Source organism: Triturus cristatus, chromosome 11, assembly GCF_964204655.1.
Source record: "Triturus cristatus chromosome 11, aTriCri1.1, whole genome shotgun sequence".
Lineage (NCBI taxonomy): Eukaryota > Metazoa > Chordata > Amphibia > Caudata > Salamandridae > Triturus > Triturus cristatus.
In genome coordinates, this window is record NC_140594.1 from 932,123,242 (window position 1) to 932,143,122 (window position 19,881).

Sequence of the window (19,881 nt, forward strand, 5' to 3'; positions counted from 1 at the left end):
CCACTGTAGTGGGAACCATAGTAGGTGCTGCAGTCCCCTAGCGGCATTTAACTTCCAGGCTCTGGGCAGACCTTGTGCCATATACTAGGAACTAAATGTTAATATAAGTTAAATATACTAATTAGAATGATGCTAATTCGACCATGTTTAAAGGGGGAGCACAGGCACTTTTGCTAATGGTTAGCAGGGGTAAAGTGCACAGAGTTCTAAACCCAGCAAAAATATAGAGTACAGCTGTGCAAAAAAAGAGTAATTTTCTACATCTGCACTGGAAGCACAATAGACCGTTGTGCAACAAAGCAGGAGAAGGCACAAGACACTAGATGTGGGAAGGGATATCACGGAGGACCCTGAAAGAAGTGTTAAATTAGCATTCAAGCAAATTGAACACCAAATGTAGATCAACTCAAAGCAGTTAAAGTAATTATGTAAAACCAGAGGTTTAAATCGTTGTATTTGTGGTAACTCGGACATAGATTATTTTTTCCAGAAGCCATCAAATAATGTTCAGAACAAAAAATGTGTTTATCCAAATTTCATCAAGATTATTTTATTTTTTGACTTATGAGCAATGACTTAAAAGAGGTCTGTCATGACAGTCCCTATGTTCATAGAAATTAGCATAAGCAGAACCTTTAGGCACGGTATGAATTGCTTTCACCTTCCGCCCATAAATGTATTTATAAAGCAGCCAACTTTATCCAAGTAGCTTCTTTTCTCATCTCAATGCGGTGAATTAATAATTTCTATGCCACTTCGATTGCAGTAACAATTCTTTTTTTATTGTCTCCATACCGGTAACATAGCAGCAGTACTCTTTCTGGAGAAACAAATATGATATGTTTTCTAATGCTCTCTATTTAATCTTCAATACTGTGCTGCCAATTGTATGCATTACACAAAATGAACAAAACGTGTTGCCTGATGTTTTTGAACTGGAGACCTGATGCGATTGTAGATATTTAAATGATAACGGAACAGATATCAACCATTTGATATTATCGACTGTCGCAGTCTTTGAAGACGTTAACACAGACAACCTAGAGAGTCGTTTTGGACAAAGCATTGCTCTAGAATGCTAAGGTGCACTGTCTATTGGTCTCCTGCAGTCTTTGGAGTATATGAAGCCGATTGTGGCTCTGAACCACTTTGTATGCAACAGAAATTTGCAAGCGTCTGTCTTCAAAGTAGTCTCTAAGAAGAGTTTTCAAAACGATCATTGCTCCATGTTCAATACTCCCATGTATTTGTTTGACAAGAAATCCAACGAAGGGATATTGCAGATGGCTCGATGGATGTTCATCATAGATATCTCTTTTGGAGACCTGCACAAATAAATCAAATAGCAAGTTAGAGGTAAAAGCACAACTCAACAGAGGTGATACAATTAACGTAAAAACAAAGTCAAGCAAATCCAAGAAGATTTTACAAATATTCTTTAATATGCTCAGAGACAAGGTAAATACAGTTTAGAAATTAAGGCACAAAGTTAATATCATAGTACCGCTGTATAAGGCACCAGTTAAGTTAAACAAAATCGTGATAGATTTAGTGTTTTTTTGTGTGTGCCTTTTTACTGGTTCTCTAGTGAACCCCTTTTTTGGTAAAGCCTACTCTAGGCATAATCTGTTGCTCAACTCTTACCCAGCAGCATAAATGTTCTTCCATTTTGTTCAACATCCCCCACGATAAACCTGTACCTACAATAGAAGGACACCACAGCTTCCCAGAGTTTACATGCAGAAACTAGGCATTTATGTGCATAGCTTGTTCTCCATAGAGCCCTTTGTAGTACCTCATGTCCAGGTATCTCATCAAAGCAGTAGCACACTGGGGTCTAGGTACAGCCTGTTAATTGTAACAAATATCAAAACCATACACAATTTAGCAAGAAAGCAAGACCAAATGAACTGATTATATACCCTAAAAATATCCTCATACCATGTAAAGCACAAGTTACTTACCTTCGTATGACAAGGTGGGGTCGGAAAGGGACAGAGAGGAGACCACAGTGGATTGGTGGACTGCGACACCCCTCTCTCCCCCTCTTGTTTCCCTGCAGCAGGATGACTGGGCTTCACCGTTCAGTGCACCAAAGGAACACCTGGCGGGAGTTTGCAGCGGCCCCTTTAACTGGGAAATCCCTGAAGAGAAAGTCCATCCCCCTCCCGCTGACATCATCACGCCCGGACCAATAAGAAGATGGAACTCCCCACCAATGGTGTGTGGCATCACCGTAGAGGAGGGAGCAGAGGTTTGTGAAGGCGCCAGTAAAGAAAGGAGAGACAGTACGTGGAGAGAAGATTGGAGCCGTGCTGTCAGAACACCAGATGCCCCAGGAGGCCAACGGCACCGCGCTTCGCCCAGCTACGCTCCAGGAGGAGCGTGGCTCACCCAGGTATGGGAGCACTTCGTGGGTTGGGTCGGGAGGAGGCAGAACCCCACGAAGTAGTACGGGACCCCTCTACAGTTAACCAGTCTGTACCATACCCTTGCACTCTCACCCACTCCTCTTAAACATGTGCACCCTCACTTATTTACTAGAAGTGTATCACGCGTTCATCCCTCACTCCTTTCCCCAAAGACACAGGCTGTAGCACAGCACTTACGTCACTTCTTTCCTTCCTCTTCCGGCACGTCGGTGGAACCATACCCCAACAGACCTCTTCGGGACGAGAGGAAGATCCGGGAACAGACCGAATCGCCCACCACGAGGGAAGAGAAGACTAACGTTGAGCCCTTTGCAATCTGTAACTCTGGCTTCACATAGAAGACCTGTACTAGGAAAAATAAAACCCTCACTTCCATGTGTTCCTTATTCCCCCCGCAACACTTCGGTAACGCTATATCTGTAAGAAACATTAGTAGGGATGGATTCCTTACCTAAGAATTACCCCCAGGCGTCAGACTGGATCCCGAAAGTTTTCGACAGCAGTACCCCTGCGCGTTGGTAGGAGTCGTTGTGACGTCAGTTCTGTCCACGACTTTCCGTGCTAGGAATGCAGAGCCATGCAAGAAACTGACCACTTGTTCCATGAAACTAGGGCCCTGAAAGGGATGACCTTAACCCTAGGATCAGTTCGCAGAACGGGGAGGATGGGTGGGGCGGTAAGGAATCTATCACTACTAATGTTTCTTACAGATATATCATTACCGAAGGTAAGTAACTTGTGCATCTGAAAGAAACATGTAGTGATAGATTCCTTACCTTAGAATAGATACCCCAGCAATACCAACCCTGGTGGTGGGTCTGCGAACCAAGATCACAACAGAAAGTCCTGGAGAACAGAATGGCCAAAGAAGCCGTCTCTCCGTACTTGGCTGTCCAGGCAGTAATGCTTGGTAAACGTGTGCAGCGAGGCCCACGTAGCTGCCTGACAGCTGTCATGCAAGGGAACTCCCCGTACCAAAGCAGTAGTGGCTGCCGTCGCCCTGGTAGAATGGGTGCATAGCCCCACCGGAGGCTCCTTTTTAGCCAAAGAATAACAAGCCTTAATGCACAGAATGAGCCACAGAGAGATGGTCCGCTTGTGCACGGCCCGACCTTTCTTGGTGCCCACGTAGCCAACAAAGAGTTGGTCATCCACCCGGAACTGTTGAGTGCGGTTCAAGTAGAATGAGAGCGCACGTTTTGGGTCTAGACAGTGGAGCCTCTCTTCCTCCTTCGAAGGATGCGGAGGCGGAAAGAAGGTGGGCAAAGTGATGGTCTGCCCGATGTGAAAGGCAGTGACAACCTTTTGGCAGAAAAGATGGACGAGTCCTTAGAAAAAAGAGCCTGGAGCTCACTCACTCTTCTGGCAGAAGTGATGGCAACCAGGAAACCAGTCTTTAAAGTGAGAAGACGAGGAGGACAGTTGTGAAGTGGCTCAAAGGGAGCACACATCAGATAGGTCAGAACCAGGTTCAAATCCTACTGAGGAATTATGAAAGGAACGGGAGGGAAAATATGAGTAATGCCTTTGAAGAATCTATTTACAATAGGGGACTTGAAAAGGGAAGGCTGATCTGGAAGCCGTAAAAAGGCTGAAATGGCCGAGAGATAGCCCTTGACAGTGCCCAGAGCAGAGCCCTGCTGGGCCAAAGAAAAGAGAAATAGGAGAACCTCTGAAAGAGGGGCAGAAAGGGGATCCACAGCCTTTGCTGTGCACCATGCCACAAATGTATTCCACCTGCAGGCGTATACCATTTTAGGGGAGAGACGCCTGGCTGCCAAGATAACATCACAAACTTCGGGGGCAGGTCAAAAGAAGTCAACTGCCACCGCTCAATCTCCACGCAAGGAGGTGGAGGCTAGACAGGTTCGGGTGGAGAACCCTCCCCTGCTGCTGCGACAGAAGATCCTCCCGAAGAGGCAATCGGAGCGGGGGATCGATTGCCATTCTGAGTAGCTTGGGATACCATACTCTTCGAGCCCAGTCCGGAGCCACAAGAATGACTTGGGCCCGGTCGCGCTTGATCTTCTTCAGTACTCTGGGTAGAAGTGGTATATGCGGAAAGGCGTATAGTAGACTGCAACTCCACTCCCGTAGAAAAGCGTCACCTACCGTGTGCCGCCTTGGAAATTCCAGCGAGCAGAACTGATGACATTGCGCGTTCTCTTCGGTGGCAAATAGATCTAACCAAGGCTCTCCCCACTGCTGAAAGAGACCTTGCGCCACGTCCGAGTTCAGACGCCATTCGTGAGCCATCATGCACCGGCGGCTGAGTTCGTCCGCCCTGGCGTTCAGAGAACCTGCCAGGTGTTGAAACAACAGGGACACGCCCTGATGTTCCAGCCATATCCAGAGGCACAGAGCCTCCTGACAGAGGGTCCACGACCCCATCCCGCCTTGTTTGTTGCAGTACCACATGGCGGCGGTGTTGTCTGTGAACACCTGCACTACTCTCCCCATGACAGAGGGAAGGAATGCTTTTCAGTGCAAGTCAGATCGCCCGAAGCTCCAGAAGATTGATATGGAGCCGGGACTCCGCCAGAGACTAGAGGCCTCTGATCTCCACCTCTCCCATGTGGCCGTCGTATCCCAGAAGGGAAGCGTCCGTCACAACTGTGTGTTAAGGTTGGGGAAGGAAGAGGGATCTGCTATGACCCAATCGCGATTCGTAAGCCATCACTGCAATTGTCGTGCAGTGCCCTCCGAGATCTGGATGTGGTCAGACAGGTTGCCCTGATGCTGTGCACACTGGAACTTCAGGTCCCACTGCAGAGCCCGCATATGCCACCTGGCATGATCCATTAGCAGGATGCAGGATGCAATCAGGCCCAGTAGCCGGAGGGTCATCCTGACCGAAACCCAGGATAGAGGCCGAAAGATCGGAATCATAGCCTGAATATCCTGGACTTGCTGCTCGGGAGGATAAACCCGAAACCGCGCTGAGTCCAGAACCGCTCCGATGAATAGGTGCTTTTGAGAGGGGATCAGGTGAGACTTTGGCACGTTGATGGAAAACCCCAGCAAATGCAGGAGGTCGGCCGTGGTCTGGAGGTGGGAGACAACTGCTTGAGGCGAGCCCGCCTTCAACAGCCAGTCGTCGAGACAGGGGAAGACCGGAACCCCTGATCTGTGCAGATGAGCTGCAACCACCACCATCACTTTCGTGAACACCCAAGGGGCGCTGGTAAGGCCGAAGGGGAGCACGGTAAACTGAAAGTGCTTGTGGCCTACCGTGAACCGCAGGAACCGCAGGTAACGCCGGCAGGAAGGGGGATGTGGAAATATGCGTCCTGCAAGTCCAACGTTTCCAGGGTCGAGGGCAGACAAGACCTGAGCTAGCAACAACATCTTGAACTTCTCCTTCCGGAGGAAGCGGTTGACGTTCCTGAGGTCCAAGATAGGACGCTGCCCCTTGTCCTTCTTGGGACCAGAAAGTAGTGGGAATAACAACCACAACCTACTTCTGGCCCAGGAGCACGCTTGATGGCCCCCTTGGCCAAAAGGGCCGTGACTTCCTGCTGAAGAAGTGCAAGATGGTCCTACGACATGCGGTGGTACTGAGGTGGCATGGCTGGAGGGGTAGTCTCGAAGGGGAGGGAGTAGCCCCTTCGGACGATTTGCAGGACCCACCTGTCCGAGGTAACGGAACACCAGTGGGGAAGGTGATGGCGAATCCTGCCGCCCACCGGCGTTTGATGGCCCTGAAATACCGGACTATGAAGGCTTTGTAGTGGATGCTGCGGGGGTGGAGGTGGACTGACCCGCCCGCTCGCCCCCTGAACCGCCTTTGACGGTTCCCACGTCCGCGGTCGCACTGTTGTTGTTGCTGCGCTGGCCTGTGGCCCTGCGAACGTAGTGCGGCACCCCTTCCGTGGCCACAAAAGGAGCGAAAGGCGGAGGAGGCCGAGTGGCCGACAAGCCCAAGGACTTGGCCGTAGCCCGTTAGTCCTTAAAGCGCTCCAACGCACTATCTGCCTTATTGCCAAAAAGGCGAATGCCATCAAAGGGCATGTCCATCAGAGTGTTCTGGACATCCCCAGAGAAGCCCGTTGTTCTCAGCCAGGCGTGGCGCATAAGCGCCACCGTCGTGGAAATCCCCCCGCCCAGCGAGTCGGCGGTGTCAAGCCCACAACGGATGGTGAACACTGCTGTGTCTCTCCCAGCAGCATAGCTTGGGCGAGTACTGTCTGGGCCTCCTCTGGACAGCCAGGTAGCACCCGCGCAACTGTGTCCCACACAGAGTGGGAATAATGGCTTAAGAGGCATGCGGTGTTCACCGACCGCAGCCCTAAGCTGCCAGATGAAAACAGCTTCTTGCCGAGCTGCTCCAGCTTCTTGGATTCCCTATCCGGAGGTGCGGACGATGGCGTCGGGCCACGTTCCTGTCCATAGGAGCCCTTGTGTTGGGCCTGGACCAGGTACCCAAAAGAACGTCAGACAGTGCTTCATTAAAGGGCAGCAAGGACTCCGAAGAGGTCGCCGCCGGCTGGAGCACTTCTGTCAGGAGGTTAGTCCTGACGGCCACTGTAGGGAGTTCGAGGTGGAGGGCCTCGGCCGCTCTACACAACACCACTGCTTAACTGGCTCCCTCCTCCGTGGCCACGGTAGGCGGAGACAGCATGCCAAGGCAAGGTGAGGTGTCAAGACCACTGGCCTCCCCCAAATCCTCTGCCCAGTCCAGGTCATAAGCACAGTCTTGTGGGGGAGGGTCCTCAGACCCCTCCCAGTCCTCCCCTTCCTCCGAAGTCTGTGAAACAGGCTGAAAATACGGAGGACGGACATAGGGGAAAAATGTCCCCATCGGCATTGGAATCGGCGCCGATCCGGTTCAGGGCTGAAACTGGGGACGACGTCGGCCCGAGGAGCGGGCGACGTCGGTGGTGGTGCGGGTGGGGTCGACGTCGGTGGAAGCGTTATAAGGTCAACTGGCGTCGACCGGGGTCCGATCCCGGATCCCAGGGGGTCCTGCGGCGCCTGGGCCGGAGCCGCCGGCGATGGAAGGACAGGACCCCAAGTCGTGCCCGCGGGGCCCATAGGCGCACCGGCGGGGCCAGATGGCCCAAAGAGTCGGGCCAAGGCAGCAAGAAACGCTTCCACCTGGGCAGGCGTTGTCGACAGACCCGGGAAGGGCGGGTAGGCCGGCGGCGACGTCGCAGGTTCCGCCGGAGCCGCGGGGGTTGCACCTCCCACACCCTCATCGCACGACCGGCAAGGGGAAGTCGAGGAGCGACGATGCTTCTTCGACTTCTTTTTGGAATGCTTCGACTTACCTGACCCCAAGTGCGAAGACTTAGATCCAGAAGAATGATGGTGACGGCTCTGCGACCGGTCCCTCGACCTCCCGCGGACCGGGACCTTGAGCGGCGCGGAGCCGACTGCCGGACTTCCAGCAACTTTCGGGGCCGCTCCAGCAAAGTCTTCGGCACCATGGCCCGGCAGTCAGGGCACGACTTGGAGTCACTGACATCATGCGGTGACAGTCCCCACAGTTCTTAAATACGGGCATCCCTATGACACCAGGAGTCGATCGACTTGAGAAAAAATGAGACAAAAGGCCTAAAAAAACTCAGTCAAAAAGAACTCATTTCAGAGCGTGTGGGTGCGTCTAAGTAGCTCCAGCGGCGTCATCCCGGCACCAACGACGCACGCAGAGCCGCACGACGATGCCTACCGACAGGATCATCAAACTAATCTAAAAGACTTCACTTGGCAGAAACTTTGATGTCATTTTATGACACACCGCCACGAGCACTCGTTTTCTAACATAGTGGCACTGAAAACCAAACCTGTTTCTGTACTTTGGCAAGGTGGTGTCTATAAGGCATCTCCACTGCTAATTGTGTTTTGTCGAAAGCCTGGTTGATGCACTTCTCGGGAGCTCAAGCTTAGGAGATGGCGAGGACAACCACAGTCATATTTTCGCCTGAATTGCTCTTCTCCGGAGTTTGCCACCCACTTGTATTTCTGTAGAAATCGCACATTGTACACAATTGAATATGCTACTTACCAGTATGCATCTGTTCTTGGCATGTAGGGCTGCTGACATTCATATCTGTGCATAGATCGCCGCCTAATGTTGGGTCCGGATGATTGCACATTGTTGTCCTGGAAGAGTCTTCGAAGTATCACGAGATAGGTGGCTCCTCCCCTGGACTACAGTGCGCATGGGCATCCCCTCCATCCTTAGATTATTTTTCGCCATTGTGGCATAGATGGAGTGTAATACAGTGAAAGATGACCATGCTAACTAGTAATTACTGAATGCTACAGCTGCTACAGGCGCCGGGGAGGAGGGTGGGCGATATGAATGTCAGCAGCCCTACATGCCAAGAACAGATGCATACTGGTAAGTAGCATATTCAGTTCGAGGCATGTGGGCTGCTGAATTCATATCTGTGCATAGATTATATAGCAGTCCCTCCATTAGCGGCGGCTGCCCGTGCCAGCTGCAGCAGTCTGAAAAAGAGTTTTGAGAACAGCCTGTCCTACAGCTGCCTGCTGTCTTGAGTGTACATCTACACAGTAGTGCTTGGTAAATGTATGTATAGTGGACCATGTGGCTGCTCTACATATCTCCTCTAAAGGAATATTTCCCAGGAAAGCCATGGAGGCCCCTAACTTTCGTGTAGAGTGGGCCCTTGGAGGAATTGTTAGTGTGCGCTTAGCTTTTTCATAGCAAATCTGTATACACTTAACTATCCACCTAGCTATTCCTGCTTTGGAAATGGGGTTGCCTTTGTGCTGTGGAGAAAAGGCAACAAACAGTTTTTTTGTTTTCCTGAAAGTTTGCGTTCTGTCAATATAGTATAGGAGAGCTCTTCTGATATCAAGTGTGTGGAGCATTCTCTCCGCTACATTTTCAGGATTAGGATAAAACACGGTAAGTTCTATGGATTGGTTCATATGGAACTGCGAAATCACCTTGGGCATGAATGTAGGGTTGGTGCGTAGTACTACCCTGTTTGCATGAACTTGTATAAATGGCTCTTGAATGGTTAGTGCTTGAAGTACACTAACTCGTCTTAGGGAAGTAATGGCAACTAGGAAAGCTACTTTCCATGTTAGAAATTGAATCTCACAGGAGTGTAGAGGTTCAAAAGGTGGTCCCATAAGTCTGGTGAGGACCACATTTAGGTTCCAGACTGGTGAAGGAGGGTGTCGTGGGGGAATCACACGTCTGAGTCCTTCCAAGAAAGCTCTGATGGCCGGCACCTTGAACAGAGAGAGGTGCTGCCTATTCTGAAGGTAAGCTGCCAGTGCGGTTAAATGTATACGGATGGAATTGTATGCCAGATTGCATCGGTATAAGTGTAATAGATAACAGATAATGTTTTGTGTTGATGCATCCAGCGGATTGATGTCATTATTTTTACAATAAATGACAAATCTTTTCCACTTAGCCGTGTAGCAGGCTCTGGTAGTGGGTCTCCGTGCCTCCTTGATGATAGTCATACATTCTGGAGGCAAGTTTAGGTAGCCAAATTCTAAGATCTCAGGAGCCATATCGCCAGGTTCAGCTGTTGCGGATCTGGGTGCTGAATCTCGCCATGGCTCTGCGTTAAAAGTGTGGGTGGGAGCCGTAGCCGTTGATGCGGTACCACGGAGAGTTCCAGAAACGTGGTGTACCAAGGCTGACGTGCCCACATTGGAGCAACCAGGATGAGCGTCATTGGGTGTTGCTTGAGTTTGCGTGCCACCAGCGGTATTAACGGCGCTGGGGGAAAAGCGTACGCAAATCTGCCGGACCAGTTCATCCATATTGCATTGCCCTGCGACTGTGGATGTGGGAACCTGGCGGCAAAGTTTTGGCATTTTGCGTTTTCCTTTGTGGCGAATAGGTCTATCTCTGGATGACCCCACTGCTGGAAGTACGGTTTGAGTACTGATGGATGTATTTCCCACTCGTGCATCTGGTGGCTGTGTCTGCTGAGCAGGTCTGCCATCTGGTTGTCTTTGCCTGGGAGGTGTTCCGCCATGAGGAAGATGTTCCTCTGAATGGCCCACTGTTACATTGATGAAAGTACTCTTGTATGTGATGTAATCCAGGAGTCATAGGTGTAGTTAAGTAGGTTTATTAGTCATAAGTTAGATGGTAAAGAATGCCCCACCGGGAGCAGCATCCAGCTGCTCAGCCCATCTCACTCAAACTGCCCACACTTCAAACCATGCATCCACGAACATTCCGATGACATCACACACACAGGCTGAGCAGCAGGGAGAAGAAGAAGACCAGAATACAACAGAGGTGTCCTCTGTAAAGGGAAGGTCCAATGAAGACAAATCTACCTCCGGCTTCACTTTTTGTGAAATCATTGGCAGTTTTGAAATGGGGCTACCTACTTCAATCCCAATATCGATGTTTTGAGTTGTATTAGCATGAGTAAGCTGGTTACCAGCCGATACATCAACTCCCTCGGAATTTATTGGTAGCTCTTGCTATCTGTAGTTTTTTCTAACAACTGCATATTGGAAGACAAAATAAATACTCTCAAGCCATTGAAGGGTTCTGGAAAAGCAGACACAGTCACCAGGGAGATTCGTTGATAGATAAAGTGGTAATTCTGAAGCAGCAGAGAGATTTCGGTCTGATGAGATGTTGATACTAGGAGTGCTACAGAAAATTCTAAAGTCTTTCTTTTCCTCATAGTTAACGGAATGGCTTTTTCAAAGCTGTTTTTACTTAACACGGGAGAGGCATTCATGAACGGGGATATCTCTGGGAGGGTATACTCTACCTTTAATGAGGGCTGTCTGCAATCGTCTCCCTCGAGATGTCTTGCTTTCCTCACAAGAAGACACAGGCCTAGTAAAAACCAAAGAGCCTTTGAATGAGTGCTCTTTAGCAACTGGGCCTGTAGCATGATCGAGGAAGGGCAGAGAGGCATCTGGAGTGAGCTTACTACTTAAAGAGTCATGGAAACTGCCCTTCAGGGCCTTCAAAAGGCCACCCAATTGCATCATGAATTGCAATTTTAGTTTTGAACCATCTTTCATCAGGGCCAAATCAGCTTCTGTTTTGAGATGCTCTTTATCAGATAGATAAATAATAAAGTAAGACTGGATCATTGACTTCTCTTTTAAAATACCCAAATGTGGAGCCTTTTTCTGTAATGGATTTGATTTGGTCTTATGGTCGCACCTTGAAGAGGTTAATCTCCCTGATAGTAACCTTTTTGCTGTCATAAGTGCAGACAGAGGCACAATAATCTGCACAAGCGCAACAATCTAGAGTTATCAATCCTGAATAGACACAACCTTTTACTGTTACTGCTTACTTACTTGTCGGTAAATGATGCCAAGTTTATGAATTAGGCTTTTACTGCTTGGATAGGAATGGAGCCTGACAAGTTTTAAGTAGAGACAGCGTCTTGAGAATTTCTTGAGAATTTCTGCAATGAAGCAGGGGAACACACGTGAGAGACAAACTGCATCAGAACCTGGACCAACTGTTTCCGTCCCGCTCAGGCTCAACCCTGTGGCTGCAGCACTAATGCTGCTGCCATCCTTCGTGTCAACTGCCCCAAAGCCTCACCACTGCGACCCTGCTGCATGGTGCTGTCTTTGCTTGTCTTGCTGCTTTGACTGTTGTCTTGCTTTTGCTTGCTTGGCGGGCTGAGGCGAGGTAGGCCAGGGCAAACGCGGAGAAGGCAGTGGAATAGCATTGATACTTGTGCAGGCTGGTGGGCTAATGGGGGTGAACCCTCCTGTCCCCCTTACCTTCCAAAGATGGCCCAGAGTATTTGCAGCATCCCTGGGGCTTTTACTCAGATTTTCCAGTGCCTTCTTTGACACCCTTCCTTAACCAGGGCGTTTAAAGTGGGCCGAGAGGCCTTGCGTAGGCCGGTGTTGTCTCAGGGCAGCAGAAGTGGGAGCACCAGCAAAGTTGAATGGCATGCCGGTGTACCTTAAACTGTTTCAGGTTATGTTGCGGCAGCAGAGCCAGGCCCGTACTGGGGTGCCGCTGCCCCATGCCCGCTCGCTGCTCCTCACCGCTAATCCAGGTCAAGCCTGCGCTTTTGAAGCTCTGCAACGTCGCTTCACTACAATGTTACTGCAACTTGTAGAGCGCACTTACACCAGACGGTTTCTTGGCGCTAAGGTAACTAACCCAACACAACACAGGGTACTATTTAATATGCTTGCTTGAAGAGCAGAGTCTTCAACATCTCTCTGAATTTTCCATAATTGGAATTAGTTCTGCTTTCCAAGGGCAGAAAGTTCCATCTTACAGGGAGCCATCAATGAAATTCTGTCTCCCCCTGTTCTTTTTGTATGGAATTGAGGGCTCACTGGGTAGTAAAGATGAGCCGATCTAAGATTTCTAATGGGTGGTGTACTTTTGGAAGCGAGATTTAATAAAAGCTGGACTTTTCATGTAAACAGATTTGAATATTATGTAGCATGCTTTGAATGCAGCTGTCTGCAGCAATTGGAAACCAGTGAAGATCATTAGTCAGAAGGTCAGAGGATCAAGGTCAGAAAGACCACAGAAGAGACTGCTCTTGGCTGTACCTCGTAGCTAAGATTGCAAGCGTTCTACTGTAAATGGTATGGGAATCCACTAATAGGGCCCTTATGGAATCAAGTCTGGGCACACAATATTGTGGGGAAATGAACTCTGTAGTTCGAGGCATGTGGGCTGCTGAATTCATATCTGTGCATAGATCGGCGCCTAGTGTTGGGTCCGGATGATTGCACATTGTTGTCCTGGAAGAGTCTTCGAAGTATCACGAGATAGGTGGCTCCTCCCCTAGACTACAGTGCGCATGGGCATCCCCTCCATCCTTAGATTGTTTTTTTTCCGCCATTGGGTTCGGATGTCCTAATCTTAGCTCTTAGAGTAGTTAGGCCTCGTCAGTATTGTTTTCGTTCGGGCCCTTCGACGTCAGCGCCGATCCAGATCGACGATGGAACCTAAGACATCGAATAGCCCCTTCAAGCGTTGCCCTCTTTGCAACGCTAAATATGCTCGCTTCGACGTGCACCCGGTGTGCAACAAGTGCCTCTCTCCAAACCACGACGAAGCCACCAGTATGGCGTGCTCCCGGTTTCGATCGAAGAAAACACTTCGCATTCGTCGAGCAGCTCGGCTCGAGGTGCAGAAAGTAGCGCCAAACCCGGACAACATCTTCGGGACCGAAGATGAGGAGGTCGTGGACCTTGAAGTTCAAGGAGAGATATCGTCGGCGTCGGAGCGTGAATCAGACTATGATGCCGAGGACGAACATATTCTAGATGAAAAGGATGATGAAGTCGTCGAACAGGTAGGAGACGACGGAGAGGCCCTTGGGCCCGAGGAGGATAGCTCGGAAGAGGAGCTACGCCCACAGGTCCACTCAGGGCCCAAAGAGACACTCGATAAGGCTCAGGTCGCGGGATCGCCACAAGGCCTTACCCAAGATCATTGCTCTCGTTCTTCCGCCCGCTTAAATTCCCGGCGTCGAACTATCCTAAAGAGCCGTCGGTATCGAAAGCGCCATCACTCGATCGACGAGAATCGAAACTGAAGGCAACGGCACCGAAAGTGAAGGAGTCTCTCCACGACACCAAGGCCTCGAAGCCCTCGGAGCCGAAGACGCAAAAGAAGGCTGTCGACGCCGAGAGGAGTCTTACGAACCTCGAGCCGAGGCGGCACCTACCATCAAGGTCAAGGTTGCCGACCCGAAAATATCGACGCCAAGGAGCGTCGTCCCACACATGGCGAGCGGCCCTCGAGAGCCCCCCCATTCCAGTCTTCGTGGCCCGAAAACAACATTCAGTACGGGGCCTGAGGCCACAACCAAAAGGGCGTCGAAGGATCGTGTCCAATCCGCGGCGCCGTCTCTCTTTGTGAAGCAGAAGGTGTCGGAGTCGTTATTACGCATCCAAACCAAGGCTTCCATGGTTGGCGCAGACATGGCCCCGCAGCCCAAAACGGTCAGCGCGGTTCACATCGCGTCGACGCACATCAAGTTTGGACTCCCACCTGCGGTGCGACCAAAAATGTTCGACGCCAAGAAGGGTCTCGACCCCCAGGAACCTCTCGACCCGAAGAAAACTGTCGAGGCACCGACAGGCATTCCAAAAGAAAAGAGAGCGGTTGCAATACCTCGCGCCGATGAGGATCCCAGGCAATTTATCGACGCCAATACTGGTAGACTTTCTATATACAAGCGGAAAATAGTGTCAGAGACACCAATGGAGCCCTACAAGATTCCATTGAAGAGAAAACGACCAACATCACCAGTTCTAGTGGAACAACTTCCATATTGTGCCACAGACCCTCAGTCATTCTCACCCACACACTCTAATGTGGATGCTGGAGATGTTGATGATATAGAGGACACTTATCCTATGGACACAGACCCTGAAGACCAGAACCAGCCTTGGGTGGACAATACTGATGCAGGGGACCCACATACTGCTCCAGACACACAAGCATATGTGGTGAAAACGTCTCCTACAGAGGATACGGCTGCTTTCAATGCCTTAATTGAAAGAGCCGCCAACAATCATGACGTACAGCTCCACACTGATCCTATTGAGGACGACTTTCTAATGGATACCTTCTCTACCTCAGAAAGATCTGTTAAGACTCTGCCCATGCTAAAGGGGGTCCTCAAACAAGCTACTGACATTTTTAAGGAGACCACAAGGGCTAGAGTCCTTAACCCTAGAATTGAAAAAAAGTATAGGCCAGCTCCTGTGGACCCTGCCTACATAAGAGGACAGTTGCCTTTAGACTCATTGGTGGTTTCCAATGCTCGGAAGAGAGCCAACTCACAGACAACGGGTGATGCTCCTCCCCCAGACAAAGAGTCTAAGGTCTTGGAAACATCAGGAAAGAGGGTTGCTGCACAGGCAGCTAACATCTGGAGAATAGCCAACTCTCAGGCGCTTCTAGCTAGATACGACAGGGCACATTATGATACCCTAGAGACACTGCTCCAGCACCTCCCAGATCAGTATAAAGAAGGAGCAGAATCCCTGATTACAGAAGGGAAGCTTATCAGCAACGCTTCCATTAAGTGCGCTCTTGACGCAGCTGACACTGCAGCTAGGGCTATTAACACCAGCGTCATGTTAAGACGGCATGCTTGGTTAAGAATCTCTGGATTCAAACCAGAAATACAAACAACTATACTTAATCAACCTGTCAACCCTAACTCCCTCTTTGGCCCCGAGGTTGACACCACCCTAGAAAAACTCAAAAAGGATACAGAGACTGCAAAGTCTATGGGGGCTCTGCAATCACAGCAGTTTCGGAGTGGGTCCTTTCGTCGCTCCAGCAACAGAGGGCCATCAAGAAGCCAAAACTCCCAACAGTCGCAGTACACTAAAGGAGGTACACAGACCACCTATAATAAAAATAATAGAGGTGGATACCGTGGCAACAACGTCAAGGGCAGAGGCCGAGGAAACAACAGCTTAACACCTGTCGGGGGGAGACTCCAACAGTTCCTGCCAGTCTGGGAATCCATTACTACGGACAGGTGGGTGAGAGAAATTATCCAGTACGGTTATTGTCTAGAGTTCACGTCCACTCCACCCAACATACCACCAAGACACCATCATTTGTCCGCAGAGCACTTGCACTTATTTCAACAGGAAGTTCTCAGTATGCTCCAAAAAGGAGCCATAGAACTCGTGCCTGCAAAGGAACGAGGATCAGGGGTGTACTCACTGTATTTTCTGATCCCCAAAAAGGATGGATCTCTCAGACCCATACTAGATTTAAGACCTCTAAACCGTTACATTCTCTCAGAGCATTTTCACATGCTCACTCTGCAGCAAGTACTACCGTTGCTCAGTCAGGGAGACTTTCTCGCAACATTAGACCTCAAGGATGCTTATTTCCATATACCCATACACCCCTCACACAGAAAGTATCTCAGGTTCACTGTTCTCAATCAGCATTACCAGTTCAAAGTCCTCCCTTTCGGGGTAACTACGGCACCCAGAGTTTTCACCAAGTGCCTGGCTACAGTGGCGGCACACTTAAGGAGACAACACATACATGTCTATCCTTATCTGGGCGACTGGCTTATCCAGGGAAAGTCGGCCCAGCACTGTGCCAGCCACATGTCCCACACCATTCACCTTCTTCACAGCCTGGGCTTCTCTCTGAATTATCCAAAGTCCCACCTTCAACCCGACCACGTTCAGCAGTACCTTGGCGCAACCATAGACACTCTGGCAGCCACGGCACAACCAAATTCAGTCAGGATCAACAGCCTTCAGTTGCTCATAAAGAAACTCAAACCTCAACACTCACTCCCAGCAAGAGTGTTTATGCAGTTGATAGGCATGATGGCCTCCTGCATCTTCATAGTCCCGCACGCAAGATTACATATGCGCCAACTTCAGGAGTGCTTGGCACGTCAGTGGAATCAGGCCCACGGACAATTAAAAGACCTCGTGTTGGTGAGCGGTCGGGCATACAACTCTCTGCATTGGTGGAATCCACAAAACCTTTGCAAGGGCCGACTGTTCCAGGAGCCTGTTCCACAAATCATACTGACGGCGGACGCGTCTCTCCAGGGATGGGGAGCTCATGTACTCAATCACACAGTGCAGGGATTATGGACGACACAGCAAAAGAGGATGCACATCAACATTCTGGAACTGATGGCAATCTTCCTAGCCATGAAAGCATTCTATTAGTGAAGCGTAAGTGAAGTGAAGCGGAGTTGCGTGCCTAATCGCTGCGGATTTGCCACTGCGAGGTCCGTAGTTGAACAAATTTAATTTAAAGGAGCGTTGCATAATTGCGTCAGGTAATTCATCTTTAGTTAAAAAAAAAGGAGAACTCCATCGCATAAAGACTAATATCTTGTACTTCATCCGAGAAAAGTTGTGGTGATCAACACACCTGAGCTAAACCGTGTCAGCTGCAATGCAAGGCACTGTATTGGTACTGTAATGAGCGCTGCACCGATCCTTTATTCCTCGCTCTGCAATGGAAAACGATGCATTTTTGGGCATTTCATTATCAAACTTTTGGCAACACTGCCATCTGGTGGATCTTGATCGATCCTGAGGAGTTTGATTTCATCTGGTGTACTGTTGGGATTTTCTTTCGTGCATTTTTTCTCAGTGACGGCAACGGTGACTACATTTATTATTTTAATTTATTATGTGGCCATGTACGAATCTTACAGCATTATCGTCTCAATTATGTCTAGTCTATTTATTTTAATCCATTGTTATTAATCTTTGATGTAGTTTATTGAACTATTACTGTGAATGATGACTGTATTGTCTGCCGATGCATACAATTTCTAGTGCCATCTTATTTACTTACTCTCTGTAGGCATTTAAACGTTATTATCTTTTCACATCTATTATATGCCATGAACTCAAGGTTTTATTCAATTTGTTTGCATGCATTTTGAATTTTTAAAGGTAGTGGTTGTTTGTTTAGGCGTGCGTTTCAGGGTGTCAAGTATCCCGTGAGCGCTGGGGAGTCATGTACCCCTTTAAAGTGGTTTGCCTAGGTGTGTGGGTTAAATACCCTTTTTAAAGTATTTTAAGGTTGTCTAGGCGTGCGTTTCAGGGAGTCAAGTATCCCGTGAGCGCTGGGGAGTCATGTACCCCTTTTAAAGTGTGTGTTGCCTAGACGTGCGTTTCGGGGAGTCGCGTACCTTGTGCGTTGGGGGTTTAGTACCCTTTTAAAGTTTAAACCATAAAGTTGTGTTATGCTTTAGCATATGTATAAATAGTCAGTGTTGTGAGGAGTCTTATTCTCCATGCTGTGTGTGTTTAGTTTGGAATGATACATTACAGTCCTGGTTAATTTGAGAGGCGCCATTAGTTACCTGTTTATCGCTTTTTGTGCTGGTCTGGCCAACTGGCATGACTTGTGATATTTTGGGTATTTTTGGTTTGGAAGAGGGATGGTGGTTAGGTAATGTCTTGTGTGTCAGTTTGAATGGTTGAATGGTAGTGTCATGTGATGTTTTTACATATGGTTATTGTCGCATGAGTTGTCATGTGAGGTTTTTGCAGGGATGGTTGGTTTGTAGGTTGTGTATTGTTTTAATTGGGTTGTGCTAGGTGAAATTGTGTTTCTTTTCATGTTAAGTGCGAAATGTGATGTCCTATCTTTCTTTTGAATTGGTTGTGAGAGGTGTCGTCTCATCTTCCTTTTGAATCTAGTGGTAGTGCTGTTTAGGTTATGTGGTGTGATTCAATTAATCATACCGTTTAAAATGATTCATTGTGGTTTTAGTTCTTATTTTGTGCTGAATTGTTATTTTGAAATTTTATGTATAATTATTCATATATTCTGGTTATAGCTTATTTCAATTCCTGACCTTGTCATCGTCAGGGTTTACTGCGTTATTTTCTTGTGTATTCTTTTGTTTTCATTGTTTAAAGAAAGGAGATGTGTTGTATTCTGGTCTTCTTCTTCTCCCTGCTGCTCAGCCTGTGTGTGTGATGTCATCGGAATGTTCGTGGATGCATGGTTTGAAGTGTGGGCAGTTTGAGTGAGATGGGCTGAGCAGCTGGATGCTGCTCCCGGTGGGGCATTCTTTACCATCTAACTTATGACTAATAAACCTACTTAACTACACCTATGACTCCTGGATTACATCACATACAAGAGTACTTTCATCAATGTAACAACCTCCCTCCAAGTCTTAACAACTGCTGCTGCAGGCAATTTTAATCCCTCTGAAATACAATCCATGGGATCTTATGTTTTTCCAATTTTTTAATCAAAAGAAAAAAGGAAAGGGTCTGACAAAAGGTCACCGTCTCCCCCATAAGTCCCAAAAAAATAGAAAGAGCAGAAAAAATCTAAAAGAAAGCTTAGAAGAGTGTCTAAAAGAGGGGCTAGAAAAATTACATTCCCTAAAGAAACTCTTCCTTCTACGTCTTCAATAGATCCTGGGGAAGGGTGAAGTCCTCGTCAGGGTTGGAGAATCCACAATTAGCGGCTGTTTCTGGGAATTCTCATAGTCAAAGTTGTCTAAATTTTAGGTGGGTTGCGAAAGTTCAAGCAATAAATAGAGAAACCTTTAAATTCTGTTCTTGACCTTGTCACATTTGCTGCGCTACAAAGCTAGTGTTCAAATGTCAGGCTACATTTTCTGACAAATTGCTGTTTACTTTTTAGCATAAAGCTTGGTGTTTACCAGCTCCTCTTACTTTGCAGTCAGAGAAAGAAATGTAAAGTGAATTATGTGACCATAGTGCTGGGGTATAGTGAGGTCGAAAGGGAACACTGTAGAATGTGATTTTTTTTTTTTTTAACACACAACAAAATGTAAATACCTGCAAATGAACTGTACACATTCAGTCGAAATATGCATTATGAGGCAAGGGCCTGTAAGGGGTCTCTTCCGCTATCAACTGCTGTGCTTTGCACAAAGATCGGACCAAAACCTCCTTCAACTTTGGAAATGGTGCCAACTTTTGTAACAGATGCGCAAAGTCATCATCAGTGCCATCACAGATGGCGTTG

At 48.4% G+C, this 19,881-nt stretch overlaps 1 protein-coding gene across 4 annotated transcripts in view; it reads right to left on the bottom strand.

The window, feature by feature from the left end:
* Window positions 1-520: 520 nt before the first annotated feature.
* YEATS2 (YEATS domain containing 2) overlaps window positions 521-19,881 on the bottom strand; it is a 1,415,500-nt gene continuing 1,396,139 nt past the window's right edge. For all 4 annotated transcript variants that reach the window (XM_085634927.1, XM_085634925.1, XM_085634929.1 and 1 more), the window contains one exon: window positions 521-1,325. In XM_085634927.1, the coding sequence (XP_085491053.1) occupies window positions 1,217-1,325 (109 nt within the window). In that variant the 3' untranslated portion in view covers window positions 521-1,216. The remainder of the gene's footprint in view (window positions 1,326-19,881) is intronic.